This window comes from Phocoena sinus, chromosome 5 (genome assembly GCF_008692025.1).
Source record: "Phocoena sinus isolate mPhoSin1 chromosome 5, mPhoSin1.pri, whole genome shotgun sequence".
Lineage (NCBI taxonomy): Eukaryota > Metazoa > Chordata > Mammalia > Artiodactyla > Phocoenidae > Phocoena > Phocoena sinus.
Window position 1 is genome coordinate 33785157 of NC_045767.1, and position 17939 is coordinate 33803095.

The 17939-nt window shown below is 37.0% G+C and overlaps 1 protein-coding gene across 4 annotated transcripts in view; it reads left to right on the plus strand.

Annotated features, from left to right (window-relative positions):
* The window catches only part of TBCK (TBC1 domain containing kinase), a 251136-nt gene that overhangs the window by 199855 nt on the left and 33342 nt on the right, over nt 1-17939 (plus strand). For 2 of the 4 annotated variants that reach the window (XM_032633096.1, XM_032633095.1), the window contains exons 24-25: nt 5226-5401; nt 13172-13331. In XM_032633096.1, coding sequence (XP_032488987.1) covers nt 5226-5401; nt 13172-13331 — 336 coding nt within the window. Of the gene's footprint in view, nt 1-5225; nt 5402-10980; nt 11204-13171; nt 13332-15314; nt 15543-17939 lie in introns of those variants that run through there. The other 2 variants (XM_032633098.1, XM_032633099.1) reach the window with 2 other exon arrangements.

Genomic DNA, 17939 nt, shown 5'->3' on the forward strand with positions numbered 1-17939 from the left:
AAAGCTAATGATTTTGTTGTATGTATGTTGTAACTAAAACCGTACCAAATTCTTACCAGTTTTATTGGATTTTCCTCTGATTATTCTAGATTTTCTAAGAAGACTATTGTCTAAGAAATATATTTTTTTCCAATATTTACACTCAGTATTTATTTTTCTTATTATCTCCACAGCAACTTTCATAACAATAAAAATAATAATGCTGATAGCTACAATATTATTTCTCCATTTTTATTTTAATAAGTCTGCCTCTGTGGTTCATCATTAATTAGAATGTCAAATATTTGAGATGAACATCTGCCTTAATGAAATTTTTCATCGTTCTAATTAACTTGCCTTCTGATATGTGTTTACCATGAGTTCTTCTAAAATTGGGAATAAATGTGAAGTTTTATCACATATGGCTTTGTGTCACCTACAGTGATGATTACATACTTCATATCCTTTGACTAAAGGCGATGAATTCTTTTTAAAATTGTCCTAATATTGAACCGTCCTTCATTCCTGGAATATGCCCTACTTTGTCATAGTATGCCATTCTTTTAAATTGCTACTGCATTCAGTTTTCTAGTTTTGAGATTTTTTAAGAATCTATATTCTTAAGGAATATTGGGGGGTGGTGTTTAATGCTCTCTTTCTTAGATTCAAGAATTAGATTATGGTCACTTCATAAAATAAGCTTTCAACGTTTTCTTTGCCTTGGAACAGTTACAAGATAGAATTGCTTCAGGAAAAAAATGTGTTTGGCACCTTTCTTTAAAGTAATCATTTAAAAACTTTAAAATTTTACCTGTATTTACAAAGTTTATTCAGTTTTTCTGCGACTTTTGAATACACACACACACATATCATTCATCAGTTCTCTTCAGCTCTACTTAGGCCTATGGATATTTAGGTCTATTCAGATTTTATATTCTTTTGGGAATATTTGGAATCAATTTTTTTTATTTTTTCAAATATTTTTACATGCTTATATTCTTTCTCATTTATAGATAATTAGAAAGAAAGGAAGGAAGGAAGGAAGGAAGAAAGGGCGATATATAAAGAAAATATAGAGAGAAAGAAAAAATATAAAAATATGTTTGTTTATATTTTTCTCATTTCTTATCATGCACACAGTTCACATACAGGTTTTCTAGTTTTATTGATATTCCCCAAAGTTTCAACTCTATTTTTTTTTATCTATTTTTTCCTTCATTCATATTTTTATTATCACTGAATTATTTTGCCTACTTTCCTAGGGATAGTTTTTTGTGTGTGTTTATTTTTTTGCCTTCTTTATATACACCTAACTTCTTTCAATTAATTAGAGTACATTTTGTAAGCTTACATGGTAGCAACTGTCATCTTCAATTTTTCAGTTGAGGAAAGGAGAGATGGCTGTGAGAAATTATTGAGGCAGATATAGATTTCAGTGTTCTTGATTAACCATTATAGTGCCCAGAGGCTAGAGAGAATCTTATGATTTGCCATCCCTGAAGATTCTGTCTAGTAATCCAGACGTAACAATAGATTCTGTAATGTTATTTAATCATATTTTTAATTCACTCATTCATTCATTAAATATCTATTAAGTTTTTTTGGTTCCATACCTTGTGCTATCTTTTGGAGATACAAATATGAAAAGACACAGAACCTGCATTCAAGGATGTTGTAAGTCAAGAGTAGAAACAGATAATGTATTACAAGTATAGTAATTACTATGATGGAGGTATATACGTGTTGTTTGGGAAACATACACATAGCACAAAGTTACTCAGGAAAAGTAATAGAAGACTTAGGAAAACCATTTTATTCATTTATATTCAGCAAATATATTTTAATATCTTTTATGTGTCAGATAATTTGCTGAGACCTGGGGAAGACATAGGCATAAAAGTCATTTTCCTTATCCTTGAGGAGCTCTCAGTCTAGTGGGAAGTAAATAATCCTATTATAATAAAGATGTATACCTGATACCTATGCAGACACAGAAGAAAAACTAAGTAAGACTGCCAGGAGTCAAAAAGACTTTCTTCACAGAGAAAATAGTATTTGAGCTGATACTTGTAAGGTGAGCAGGGATTTATTAGATGGACAAAGTGTGGCATTCTAAGCAGAGGGAGCAACGTGGGCAAAGGTGACACAGTGGTATAAAAAGGCAAATAGTCTGCTAATGCCAAAGTACATGGTAAGGGATGAGAAAAAAAGGTGAAAGATAACAAACATTTATTGAACTCTGACAGTGTGTCAGACACTATTCTAAATATTTTATATAGATTAACATTTAATTCTTACAGCAGCCTAGGAGGATTCAGGTAAATGCTGTTATCCCACTTTATAGATGAAGAAATTGGGCAGAGCAGTTAAATATCATGTCCAAAGTCACACACTGATGAGTGGACAGCCAAGATTTGAGTCCTGGTAGTCTGACTCCAAAGCCTATGGTCTCCTGCCTATTACAGACAGAGACCAATTTATAAAAGGCTTTATATTCTATACCAAGGAATTTGGATTTCACTCCATCAGTGTCTAGAAGCCATGGAGGTGTATTTAATTATAAAATTTACATGATGAGATTTTTATTTTAATTCATGGCATTTGGCATATGGATTAGAAGGGATAACTTTAAATGAAGAGCGAAGCAGAGAAAAAAGGAGGCAGCAAGAGGGGCAAACAGCTTCTACAGTCCATGTAAGGGATGATGGAAGCCCTGAGATAGAGCAGTGAATCAGGCAACAGATTCAAGTGTTATTATGGTGGAATTTGGGGATATGTTCGATGGGAGTGAGGAATAAGGAAGAATGAAGAATCTACGATGATTTTCAGATTTCTGTCCTGGGTAACTAGATTGAAGTTAGTGCCAGGACCCATGACAGAAAATATGGGAAGAGTGTTCTAGATACTGGCTCTGTATTCTCATAGTTAACATGTCAGGGATGCAAGGATTTTTAAGTACCCGCAAATCAGTCAGTGTGATATACCACATTAACAAATTAAAGAATAAAAACCATATGATTATCTCAGTAGATGCAGAAAAAGCTTTTGAAGCATAAAAAACTTTCCATTTATGATAAAAACTCTCCAGAAATCAGGCATAGAGGGAAAATACCTCAGCATAATAGAGGCCATATATATGACAAGCCCACAACTAACATCATACTCAGTGGTAAAAAGCTAAAAGCATTTCCTCTAAGACCAGGAATGAGACAAGGATGCCCACTCTCACCACTTTTATTCAACATAGTATTGGAAGTCCTAGTCACAGAATCAGACAAAAAGAGATGAAAGGAATCAAAATTAGAAAGGAAGAAGTAAAGCTGTCACTGTTTGCAGATGACATGATGCTATACATAGAAAATCCTAAAGATACCACCAGAAAACTACTAGAGCTCATTAAGAATTAGGTAAAGTTGCAGGATACAAAATTAATATATAAAAATCTATTGCATTTCTATATACTAACAATGAACTATCAGAAAGAGAAATTAAGGAAACAATCCCATTTACCATCGAATCAAAAAGAATAAAATACCTAGGAATAAACCTACCTAAGGAGGTAAAAGACCTGTACTTGGAAAACTATAAGACACTGATGAAAGAAATTGAAGATGACACAAACAGATGGAAAGATATACCATGTTCTTGGATTGGAAGAATTACTATTGTTTAAACAATCATATTACCCAAGGCAATACACAGATTCAATGCAATCGCTATCAAAATACCAATGACATTTTTCACAGAGTTAGAATAAATTTTAAAATTTGTATGAAAACACAAAAGACCCCAAATAGCCAAAATAATCTTGAGAAAGAAAAACAGAACTGGAGGAGTCATGCTCCCTAACTTGAGATTATACTGCAAAGCTACAGTAATCAAAACTGGTGCTTGCACAAAAACAGACACAAAAATCAATGGAACAGAATAGAGAGCCCAGAAATATACCCACACACCTATAGTCAACAAGTCTACTACAAAGGAGGCAAGAATGTACTATGGACAAAAAGTCTCTTCAATAAGTGGTGCTGGGAAAACTGGACAGCTACATGTAAAAAAATGAAATTAGAACATTTTCTAACACCATATACCAAAAAAAAGGTCTACCATTTCAGACTCCAGGTACCATGACAAAGTCATTCTCCCAGAAGTTTAACGAACGCCGTAAAATACCTGTTTTGTTACCAGGTTTGGATTTTTGCTTGCTTGGTTAGCATTATCAGTAACACATCCAGGTAGCCCTTTCAGAAAACCCACTCTACTGAAAGATATTTTTTATCAGTAACGTTGCTAAATAAATTCTGACTCTAGGTTAAAAATAGAATATTAATTTTTTTTAAAAGTCATTCTCATACCAATTGGTTTCTGATGTTTGGATATCTAAGTTTAATATAATTGTATGTACAGGTTCTTGGGCAGAAATGATAAATGATAATTATATGTACAGGTTCTTGGGCAGACATTTTCAGAGCTGTTCTATAGTTATTCTAAATTCTTGTCCATTGTCAATAAACAAAGTTCCATGAATTTGAAACCCTAGTCACACAGGAAAATACCAATGTCAGTGACTAAATAAGACGTAAGTTGTATAGAGGAAGTTTTACTTTTATGCCCCAAGTGGATATTGTATAATGAATAGAAAAATTGCATATAAAACTGTCTAATAAAAGGGAAGCTAGATTCTGTATGTTTATAATTATTTTTTTTAAAAGCAAAGTAGTATAATTTGTCCAAAATATAACTTACTAATCTCCTAAAGTTAATTTGCAGAGGAACATGCTTGCAACATATTAAAGTTCTTTGCTGATACACACAAAAAATTTCAGAAAGCTATGAATTTGTCAGTGATTCCTCTCCTTCCGTTCTTACCATTTCACAAGGCAATCGGTCTTTCCTTTGAAAAAACTCCTCACATATGATGCATTTGATTAGAACCAACACCAAGGTCAAATCTTTCCTAAATCAGTCAGTTCTGCCTCATCTCTTTCTATCACATTTGAGCCAGGAACTTGTAGTGAAGCAAAAGAATAATGCTTTCCTATATGTGTGACTAATAAAAAAAGTAAACATCAGTGGTAGGGAATACAGTTACACAGTACACTGCTAAAATGAGATACAGTTTCCTGTTCTCCCATATGCTATAGTATAGTAATTGATATAAAAAACCTGAAGATATTCTGTACTGGCTATAGTTTGTCTCTCTATAATGTTCTCAATGTTTGTGTTGTTTGTGCATCTTTTTTCAGTCAAGAGAATCCATTCCATTAAATGACCTAAAGTCAGAAGTATCACCCCGGATTTCAGCAGAGGACCTGATTGACTTGTGTGAGCTTACAGTGACAGGCCACTTCAAAACACCCACCAAGAAGACAAAGTCCAGTAAACCAAAGCTCTTGGTAGTTGACATCCGGAATAGTGAAGAGTATCCTTTACACCTGAGGTTTTAAAGGGTGGTAGTGCTTCATTCGCATTGCTTCCTTTTAACTTAAAGGGCATGTGGTAGGAACAATGAACATAGCTGGGATTCCTCTGAATTCAGATAGCTAAATAACTCTCAAACTGGTTGCCAGAACAGACTTGCATAATGTTTCATAAGATAACATTACATACCAGAAACCTTAAAATATTTCCCAGACAACGCCAGAATAGTGGGCTATTTTCTTGGTTTTTGTGTTTCACTGCTGTATATTGCTGTTCTTGTGGGAATCCTTCCTTTAGCAAAGATGAAGCGTAAGTATTTACTTTGTCTACCTCATAGCCTAGAGAGGAAAGTGAGCCTGATCTCAACACTGAACTTTTATTTATTATAATTTTCAAAATATTGGCTTATAGAGAACATGTTAAAGTATTTTCCACTGACATTTTAATATTAAATGTACCATAACTTCTGGTGGTTTTGCTTGGCATTAAAGTATGAAAAGTTACAAAATAGTAATAGTTCAGTCTTTCTCCTTATATTTTCATCATCTGTCAGATTTTTGTAAAGCATGCCTTGGTGCTCTATACTCTAGAATCTAGGTAAATGATTTTCAGATATTTTTTGAACCAGGTAACTCCCTTTTAAAATAAAATCTTTCTTAAAAACTCAATATATGAAATATAAATGTAGAAATTTTTTACAATTAATTTTCTTCATAAGTTGGTGGGAAGTGAGACTAAAGTAGGCAAAGGCAGCTTATAGAGAATGTTGCATAACATGCTAAGAAGTTTGGGTTTTATTCCATAGGCTGTGAGAGTATTAGAGAATTTTAATCAGGTAAGTGGCATGCTCAGATTTGTGTTTTAGAAAGATTAATGCAGTGGGAAGAAGGATGAGAATGGAGGTAATGGTGCAGGCAAGACTAGAAGGATAGAATCACCCAAAGATTTGATGTGCATAAATATTCCTTCATATCTGCAGTCACAGAGTGAGGTCTCTAGCTTCACCCTGAAATAACCTAGTTTTACTAGGCCCTTTGGGTTGGTCTCTGTGCTGGAGAAAATCCAGGAAAATGACTTCTGTTGCTGTTTCTTACTTTTTTTCTCATACTGTATTTTGACAAAAGAGAATTCTATATCATGGCACTTACAAGTATTGATAAGTAGTGGTGCCACTAGCTAGGAAGGCCAGGAGGCATTTAGTGTATTTTCAGCTGCCACTAGTTACTCTAGGTTTGGCACAATTCTGAAATCTATTTACTCAACAAATATGTTAGATGTATTCTAGATACTGTGTTAAGCATTGTAAGAGTTTCATAGATGAGATAAATACAGATCCTTCCTATAAATTATTTAAAGTCTTAGTGGAAGTCAGGTACATTAGTATGTTTTATTTAAAATCAAATTGCTGTCATGAGAGATATACAGATACTGTGGGAAGGGAAAATTTCATGGAGAAAACTCTCAAAGCATGGGTAATACTTGAACACTCAAAAATATGGAGAAAAGCTATTTAGGCAGAGAAAAAGACAGGAGCTAGGCAGAACGTGTACTGGAAACAGCATGTAATTCAGTTTGGCTGGGATTGAAGTAAATAGTTTGGTTCTATTCATAAGGGCTGAACTGAGAAATTTGGGCTTTGTCTTATAGGCAGCCATGGAAGGTTTCTCAGCATGGATGTGATAATCAGAGCTGTGTTTCAAAATTTTTAATGTAACATCATGAATAAAATGGATTTCCAAGGGAAAAGGTGAGAGTTGGAGAAAACAGAAAGCTACTGCGATAGTCTAAGCTCAAGGTAGTGAGTGTCTGAAATAGGCAAGTGAAAATGGGACTAGAGATAGGAGGATGCTATTTATTAGTACACTACAATTGAATATTGCCACTATTGAGATGACAAAAATGAGGTTTTAGACTGACTTGGGGATGGTGGTGCTGTTCAAGGAAAGCAACAATAGATTTAGCAAGAAAAAATGATATCTAAAGATATAATTTTTATATCAGTTAATGCTATTTTGTTATATAATAGGAAACTTTTGGCTTTTGATATATTAATATTAAAGGTATAACATTTACTTTGAGCTCTTTAACACTAATTATAATTAGCTAACATAGCAAACAGACAAGAAAATAAAAGTACGCATACCTTCAGAAGTGGTCTGGTAAGATACTAGTATGCTTTGTATAGAGGTATGATGTCTCTAAGTGAGAAATGCTGTGCTTTTTTTTTTTTTTTTTTTTTTTTTGCGGTATGCAGGCCTCTCACTGTTGTGGCCTCTCCCATTGCGGAGCACAGGCTCCGGACGCACAGGCTCAGCAGCCATGGCTCACGGGCCCAGCCGCTCCGCGGCATGTGGGATCCTCCCGGACCGGGGCACGAACCCGTGTCCCCTGCATCGGCAGGCAGCCTCTCAACCACTGCGCCACCAGGGAAGCCCAGCTGTGCTCTTTTAGGATTTAAAAAACATGAGATTATTTCTGTGTTGAATTTTGAGCCATTAAATATTTTAAAGGAATTTAAAAATCTTTTAGTAAAGTGAAGAATTTTTTCTGGAATATGAACATTTACCTATGTAACTTACCTATATGGTGTACCTATGTTGTTCTTAGAACTGATATATTTTTCTATCTGCTTGAGTAAAGTATGATGCATCTACTTGTAGTACTTTTATATAGACTGACTTATGAATACAGGAAAGTCTTCATATCTTGAAAACCTACAAGATAATGCATATCATCCTTACCTGTTAATATTGTTCTAATAAACCAACTCTTTTTATCACAAAAAAAATTTAAGGTACAAACACCTGACTTGGTGACTGTTATAATAACTAGATGCTTTTTTTTAATAGCTACTATTATTCCATGGAAGAGATTTCATTGTAATTACTGCTGACTTCTTTAATCATGTCTTGTATCTTTTAATTCCTTCAAAGACATCATCAAAAATCCTAATAGCAGGGCTTCCCTGGTGGTGCAGTGGTTGAGAGTCCGCCTGCCCATGCAGGGGATACGGGTTCGTGCCCCTGTCCGGGAAGATCCCACATGCCGTGAAGCGGCTGGGCCCATGAGCCATGGCCACTGAGCCTGCGCATCCGGAGCCTGTGCTCCGCAACGGGAGAGGCCACAGCAGTGAGAGACCTGCGTACCGCAAAAAAAAAAAAAAAAAAAAAAAATCCTAATAGCAAAAATGTCTTATAAACATTGAAAGGTAAAAAGCTAGTGTGTGTGCCATTGTTTTTTATTGTTGTTTTTGCCAAAACCAATCTGAAAATTATGGTGGACATTGTTATAAGTACACTGTCAAGATGTATATATGATTGGGACTAATTACCACATAAATACTTGGGCTTCTATTGCCTTAATACTCTCTAAACTGGGTATTTTGAAGCTGAAGCTTTTTAAGTTTACAGTATAGTGTCTGTCTGTTGGGTAGTACACTCACTATAGTACCTCTTTAAGTGTGGATATTGTTTACCCCATGCCTGTGTTTATGCTGGCAAGCGCTGGCTTTTCTAAATGCAAAAGGCAAATGCAAAGAGTCCAAATTTTTGTCTAGAATATGAGGAAAGCAATGAAGTAACAGTCGTAATCCTAAAATATATATTGTTGCATGTTCGTCTCTAATACTACCTTATTATTAAGAACTTATACATACTTGTCTTCCACTGCAGTACAAGGAAGTAAAACTTCCGTCCTTAGAACATGGAGAAAGTGCTTATCTCAGTGTATTCTGTATCATTTTGCTCTTCTTGCCATGTTTTGCCCAGGATTAATCAGAGTCACTATATGTCAGAAATCAACTTCTGTTTTACTTTACGTATTCTGTCCAATTAACACAAAATGTACAGAATCTATTCTGTGCTCATTTTTCAAACACCTAATATTTTATTATGATTATGAAAGACTCAGAAAGTTAAAAATAGTATTCAGCTGCCTACCTTTACAGTATAATCTGACAGCCTCTCATGTGTTTAGAAATTGCCTTAAAAAGTTCTACTTCATCATATGATGTTTGTGTCACATGAGAATTTCTAATGTAGGCAGTGAAATGTAAATAATCACCAAGGAAACAAGATCCTTAAATAACCGAAATTGTCTTCATTGTCCAACTTACTTAAAAAGAAAATGTTCATTGTAAATATATTAATGTGTAACTAGGCCAGTCTCGTTCTCCTCTGCTATTTGCCAGTCTCACAGTTAAGGATAGCTATTTACAGGTTTGACCACCCTGTCTACAAGCATTTGTGCTTACCCAATCTTATTTGCACTAGAATTTTTATGACAAGAGTGTTCTTGGATGAGTGCTTTTATATGTCTTCCAGGATTTTTTTGCTTGAACTAAACTAAGAATAGGGGAAGTATGGTTTAAGACATTTTTTTCTTTTGTGTCTTATCTTCCAAAGTGTTAAAATAGCCTGAAAAATGTTTGGAAAAGTTTTGCGTTTTGGATTATAACTTTTCTCTTACCCAAAAGACTCTGTTGCCATCTTACTTTGTCAAGCATTTTAACATTTAATCTAGTGGTTTTTTAAAAAACATCAAACCATAAAGCACAAAAGAAAATTCTAGGATAAGTTTATGACATACTTGTATGACATACTAAAGTGTTCTTTAAAAGCACATAATAAATTCATGATATTGAACCCACAAAATCATCTAGATGCTTATCTATGATTTTAGATACAGATATTGGGTATTTGGATACAGATGGGTACTATTTTTAAACCAAATATTTATAGAATTTATCTTGTAAAATAAATAATTTTATTTCTAGAGTCACTAATTTTTTAACATCTGGCTGAATAAAACATATATAGAAGGCACTCAAATGTGACTTTACATTGTTAAGCTTAACACAGTCTGAGCATTGTCTTTTATCTTTTATTTTGATTTTGAAGGGAGAGAATCTAACTGGCTCAGCCTATCTGACACAAGATATCAGCCTGTTTCAGATGTCTACCTTCACTCATCCCCTCCCTCCTATCCTGTCAGTCCTGATCGTGGCAGGATCACCTGATACAAACATGACAGCCTAGGCTCACCCTTTCATCAGGGTCAGTAGTTGAGCTCCTTTCAAACAAGAAGGTGGGAGGTGGGCAGGCAGTGCAGACATGTCTGCTAGAGCATTTGACTAGTATAGATTTGTATTGCTTTTGGTATTCAAAAAGCACTAGAAAGGAAAAATGTTCATGGTTGATACTGGCTGTTTGATAAACACAGAAAGTCTCTCTGCCAGTTGATTCAGACTAGCAGATGTAGATATATTTGCTGAGAATAATTGAGTTGTTAGGTTCAGAGTTTCTGAAAAATCAATTATTTTTATTTTAAGGTATGTCCTTATTGAAGATTAAAGTGCTGTCGGAGTAATTATATGCTGAGTACAAAGTCATTTCTGTTCATGAAAACTGCAGTTGATATTTTGAGTATTGAGTAATTATAAATGTTTGAAAAACTAGTGCTGTTGAAATTCAAGGGTGATCTCCTTATGATCATAAATTCTCTGTTCATTCTAGAAGACTCTAATTAAACAGTATACACTGGGATGATAATATTTATTCTACCTCTCATTTCATTTTTCAGAACTTTTTATGTCCTTTCCCTCATTATTAACGCCAGATGCCTTCTTTAAAGAAGAAAGGATGAAGCAACAGCTGACTAGAAATTTAAGACACATGTTCAACCTCCACCATCATTCTTGAGAGTAGGAGCCTCAAATTTCTCCTCTCTCCATTAATGAGGGGAAAAGAAAGACAGAGAAACAAGAAAAGTAGTATTCTAAAGGTGAACCTACAAACTGGGGCAACTGAGAAACTGTCATGTCAATAAATAATTATATTTTCCCCCTTCTACAGGAATGACAGATGAGTCTTTTTTGGGGGTTGGGGGAATATTCGTTGCTTGTGACATAACTTTTTAAAACTCTACGACTTTTCCATTTTGTAAAGAACACATCTAAAGTGGAAGTTTAGGGGAAAATGCTTCTATTGAACACAAACATCTCTTCATGGTCGTTATCAGTGATTGTTAGGGAAGAGATGAGATACTGCCTACATGTCTTATAAACTAATCTTTACATTCACTCCCCTTCTAACCTTTCTCCACATTGTTGCCAAAGTGCAAATGTGATCTGTTACTTCTCTGCTTAAAATACTTTCTGATTTTCATTGCTCTAGGATAAAGACCAATATAACAACATGATCTGCAAGGCCCTGTATGATCTGGCCTCTGCATCCATTTCCAGGCTCATCTTATCTCATGCTGTCTTTGTTCTCTACACCAGTACTGGCCTTCCTTCCTTTCTCCTGATTGGTCATGTTCCTCCCCAATATATGCCTGACATTTCTGTCTGAAAATGTTTGTCCTTTCCACCACCCTATACCACCTCCATTCCATCCTGTTGCCTAATTAACTTTTATTAATTATTCATATTTTACCTCGGCCATCACTTAGTTCCTTAGTGGAAACCTTCCCTGTCCTCCCCAAATTGATATATCCTATCAAAGCATCATATACATCTCTTTCAGAGCAGTTTTCGCAGTTTTTATTTTATGCTTTTTTGAGAAGTTATTTGATTAATAATAATATTTCAGAATCTTCCTCTACAGACTCTATATGAAGAATCATCTTTTTAATTTCACTTTTTAAAATTGTACTTTTTAATTACTTTTGAAGGAATATTTTTTCTTTAAGATCTTATGATATTTCTAAATATTTTAAGCTTAAGCTTTTAATTCCAAAATTACAAGTAATAGTCAATGAAATCATTAAAACCCTTCTAAAGTACAAATATAGTAAAACATCACCCCCTTTAGAGAACATAAAATTGGAAAGAATGGAAATAGCTAAGTTTACTTGAGAAATAAACCAACAACAGAAATGTTTCCAGCCAGTGCTAATGACCTCTAACAATTCTGAATAGAGTCCCATTTAACAGTTGCTTGCCCAGAGTAGATACGCTTTTGCATTATCAAGTTACATCTGAGAATATCCATTTGGCTATATTTCAGATCTTTAAAATAATCATAATAATAGTAAGGAACTGAAAACCATGAATATTGTACAAGCTGTGTGACTGCCATTTATTTGTTGCATTCTGATCACTTTCACAATACTTCATTTAATCAGGAAAGTTCTCTTTGTATCTTTGGCGAGTCTTCTTCCTTTCACTTGTTCATTGCATTTTCACATTTAACTTTTTTTTTCTGCAGAGCTGCCTTACGTTGTTTAAATAAAGTACTCGTGAGCATGGAAGATGTTTAGAACTGTCAAATGTTCAGAAAAAAAAAAGTAAAACTGATGAATAACTGAAGTAGTAATTAGTAAAAGTTTATTGTGCATACACCAAAAGACAGTTTGCAAACCAGGAGCGGTGGAACCAAAACATGGAGTGAGGCTCAGAGGTATATTGTTAAAAAGCAGCAGTGACTATTTTTCAGCAATTGGTTACAATATTAGAATTTTCTTAAATGAAAGGGAATTGGTTAGTGATCATCTCATATCAATTTAGGGGAACAATTTAAGTTTCACTTATGATTTTCAGAGACATAAACAAGTGACCCAGGTCAAGGTAGCCTCACTTGTCTTGCAAAATAAGCTAAATCTTCACTTGTATGATTAAACTGGTTTCGTCTGCTCGGAATTTTCAAGTCTGGTCTCCATTTGTGTTTGACTTTAATGGTACTGTCTTCTGAGAATCAATTACCTCTGTGAGCTTCTGTTACACATTCAAGTCTGCACACAAATAAATGTTTTCCTTAACTTTTTTTCTCAGTTTTATTCGGGGTCACATTTCAGGCAGCATCAACATTCCATTCAGCACTGCGTTTACTGCGGAAGGGGAGCTTACCCAAGGACCTTACACTGCCATGCTCCAGAGCTTCAAAGGGAAGGTCATTGTCATCGTGGGGAATGTGGCAAAGCACACAGCAGAGGTAAGTGTATGCAGAAATGTCATATGACATCATGATGAGCTTTTTACCTGCCCGCTGCAACAGATTGTCTAAAAGTGTTTCTTCAGAAGCGGGTTGCATATCAAATGAGCTTTGAAGATCTGTCTATAGTCTTACATAAAAGAGATTGTCTACCTTTTCCCAGTAAAAGAATTCAAGCTTTTTTCCTCATTGTGCAGCATCAGGGTCAATATTAAGCTTAGGAAACTTCAAATGATAGCCTAAGGTGTTTTGTTTTAGTTTTGGTGTTTTTGTTTTTATCTACTTCCTGAAATTACAAGAAGTAGCTTCAATTCCTTCCATTGTAGAAAAACACTGGGGCTTGATTAGAGGTTGTGAAAGCTGACCATGATAGAATTTGTTGTATTTGGGGGTTTTGTTTACTATAGGCTCAAAGCTTTATGATGATAGAGAATTCAGGAAGGATATCAACTTTCAAATATGAGGACTGTGAAACAATAAAATGACCTCACTCTCTTCTGGCTGTGTTCTTAAACATTTTGAAAAATAAAACAAAGAGTAGCTTTTGGAGGTCAAAAACATCACCTTTATTTTTTATAAAAGGCAAGTTAGAGAATAGGGAGTATGAGAACCAAAGGGGCTTGTTTACAAATACCCCTGTCAAACTTATCAAAATGTACACTTTGAATATGCATGTTGTTATATGTCGATCATAGCTCAGTAAAGCTGTTTTAAAAAAACATATCTAGATGTAGGCAACATTAATAAACCAGAACAGGCCCTTTTTCTAAAAGGACGGAAGAATCTGCCCCTGGCAAAGTAACAGAGATAGTTTCCTCCCTGCAGATAACTTATGCAAATAAACTGAGTAATCCAGAATGGTGATCAATGGAAATATAGTCAAGTAAGAAGTTTAAGACTTTTGGTCCTAGACCATTTTAAGCATCCAATAATCCTTGTTTCAGAAGTACAGAGCTAATGGTAGTATTGGCTTTTGTTTGTTTGTTTGGTTTTGGTTTTGGTGGGGTTTTTTTTTGCAGTAAACGGGCCTCTCACTGTTGTGGCCTCTCGCGTTGCAGAGCACAGGCTCCGGACACGCAGGCTCAGCGGCCATGGCTTACAGGCCCAGCCACTCCATGGCATGTGGGATCTTCCCGGACCGGGGCACAAACCCATGTCCCCTGCATCAGCAGGCGGACTCTCAACCACTGTGCCACCAGGGAAGCCCGGTAGTATTGGCTTTTGACACTAAATTAAAGCCATCCTTGATGAAGAAGCTTAATTGACCAAACTAAAGAATATCTGAGTGGATATTAGCTATAAATCTTAAATCACTCCCCTTCTTTTACATAACTGTATCTAGTGTCTGACAGGGAATAATCTAAATATACCTGTTTCAGAGAAAGTCAATATAGTAAATGACTAATATGCAATTTTAATAAGTAAACGAGGACATTTTAGAACTAAAGCCATGGTATCTGAATTATTTTGATGTAAGTTTATTATCATTATTATTATTTTACTACCACCACAGTACTGCTGCTGCTACATTAATCTGTATTGTCATATCGTTCCAATGAAAAATATCCATTTTCAATTACAATGCATGTCAATACATTCAACCCATAGAAATACTGTTGAGAATCACATATTTCTGGATTCCCCATAATATATAGCCTTAGGAAGAAATCTTTACAGTGATAATAATCCCAATTATTGACTGGTGTTTGTGTGCTAAGCACCGTGATAAGTACTTTCATATGTAATCTCTTTTTATTCTTCATAACAATTCTATGAGGGAGGCATAATTTATTCATATTTTATGTATGAGAAAAACTGAGACTCAGAGTTTATCTAATTTGTTTATGTCAGAGCCAGGACTGCAACATGAGTCTATATGACTCTAAGCCATACCCTTAACTCAGTGAGCAAGTAAGGCTTTTGAGTCTGAATGCTGCCGTTTGTCCTGTTTTTTAAAAATAGACTTGTTCTGATTTTTCACAGATCACAATAGTTCCTCCCAGGGTATGAACCCAAGACCTGAAATAAACATTTATGCTCTAAGTGCTAACAAGCTTAAGCCTCTACTTTCATAAAGCATTCACCATTTGGAAGATGTATCTAATAAGTGGACCTGTATAACTGAATCTTCTTAAATATGTCAAATGTTTCCAAACATCCCACTCATTGTATTAATCTCCAGATTTATGTTTATTCTGATTTTACTTTATCATAAAGGTCAAAACACATATACAAATAAAAGGATAACTCATTTCTTCCATTAAATAACAAATTATAAACCATTTGTCATGTTGTGAAATGCTAGTCTATCACAGTGTGAATAAATTTAAAAGTTCAACATATGGGGGGACCTTGAAGATGGCGGAAGAGTAAGACGCGGAGATCGCCTTCCTCCCCACGGATACACCAGAAATACATCCACACGTGGAACAACTCCTACAGAACTCCTACTGAAGGCTGGCAGAAGACCTCAGACCTCCCAAAAGGCAAGAAACTCCCCACGTAACTGGGTAGGGCAAAAGAAAAAACAGAGACAAAAGAATAAGGACGGCACCTGCACCAGTGGGAGGGAGCTGTGAAGGAGGAAAAGTTTCCACACACTAGGAAGCCCCTCCGCGGGCGGAGACTGCGGGAGGCAGGAGGGGGGAGTATCGGGACCGCGGAGTAGTGCACAGCGACGGGTGCGGAGGGCAAAGCGGGGAGATTCCTGCACAGACGATCGGTGCTGACCGGCACTCACCAGCCCGAGTGGCTTGTCTGCTCACCCGCCGGGGCGGGCGGGGCTGCGAGCTGAGGCTCGGGTTTTGGTTTTGGACGGAGCTCAGGGAGAGGACTGGGGTTGGCGTCTTGAACGTAGCCTGAAGGGGTTAGTGCACCACGACTAGCCGGGAGGGAGTTCGGGGAAAAGCCTGCACCGGCCGAAGAGGCAAGAGACTTTTTCTTCCCTCTTTGTTTCCTGGTGCGCGAGGAGAGGGGTTTAAGAGCGCTGCTTAAAGGAACTCCAGAGACGGGCGCGAGCCGCGGCTAAAAGCGCGAACCCCAGAGACGGGCGCGAGCCGCGGCTGAGGGCGCGAGCCCCCCGAGACGGGCGCGAGCCGCGGCTGAAAGCGCAAACCCCAGAGACGGGCGCGAGCCGCGGCTAAAACCGCGGACCCCAGAGACGGGCGGGAGACGCTAAGGCTGCTGCTGCCGCCACCAAGGGGCCTGTGTGCGAGCACAGGTCACTCTCCACACCCCTCTTCCGCGGAGCCTGTGCAGCCCGCCACTGCCAGGTTCCCGGGATCCAGGGACAACTTCCCCGGGAGTACGCACGGCGGGTCTCAGGCTGGTGCAACATCACGCCGGCCTCTGCCGCAACGTCACGCTGCCTCTGCAGCCGCAGGCCCGCCCCGCACGTAGTGCCCCTCCTACCCCCATCCCCCAACCCCCGGCCTGAGTGAGCCGGAGGCCCAGAATCAGCGGCTCCTTTAACCCCGTCCTGTCTGAGCGAAAAAACAGACGCCCTCCAGCGACCTACACGCAGAGGCAGGGCCAAATCCAAAGCTGAGCTCCTGTGAGCTGTGAGAACAAAGAAGAGAAAGGGAAATCTCTCCCAGCAGCCACAGAAGCAGCGGATTAAAGCTCCACAATCAACTTGATATACCCTGCATCTGTGGAATACCTGAATAGACAAGGAATGATCCCAAATTGAAGAGGTAGAATTTAGGAGCGAGATCTATGATTTTTTTCCCTTTTCCTCTTTTTGTGAATGTGTACGTGTATGCTTCTGTGTGAGATTTGCTTCCACCATTTGTCCTAGGGCTCTATCCGTCCATGACTTTTTTTTAAAAATTCTTTTTCTTAATAATTAAGTTTAATTGTAATAACTTTATTATACTTTACCTTCGTTCTTTCTTTCCTTCCTTCCTTCCCTCCTTTAGACAACGAATCACCCCAAATTGAGGAGGTGGTCTCAGGGAGCAGGATTTATGATTTTTCCCCCTTTACCTCTTTTTGTGAAGGTGTATGTGTATGCTTCTGTGTAAGATTTTTTCTGTATAGCTTTGCTTCCAACATTTGTCCTAAGGTTCTATCCGTCCCTTTTTTTTTTTTTTTTCTAAATATTTTTTAATTCAATAACTATATTATACTTTATTTTATTTTTACTGTATCATCTTTCTTTCTGTCTTTTTTCCTTCTTTCCCTCCTTCCTTCCTTCCTCCCTCCCTCCCTCCCTCCTTTCTTTCCTTCTTTGCTTCTTTCTTCCTTCCTTCCTTTCCTCCTTTTCTTCTTTCTTTACTCATACTTCTACTAATTCTCCCTACTTTTTCTCCCTTTTATTCTGAGCTGTGTGGATGAAAGGCTCTAGGTGCTCCAGCCAGGAGTCAGGGCTCTGCCTCTGAGGTAGGAGAGCCAACTTCAGGACACTGGTCAACAAGAGACCTCCCAGCTCCACATAATATTAAACGGTGGAAATATCCCAGAGACCTCCATCTTAACACCAGCACCCAGCTTCACTCAACGACCAGCAAGCCACAGTGCTGGACAACCTATGCCAAACAACTAGCAAAACAGGAACACAACCCCACCCATTAGCAGAGAGGCTGCCTAAAATCATAATAAGGCCAC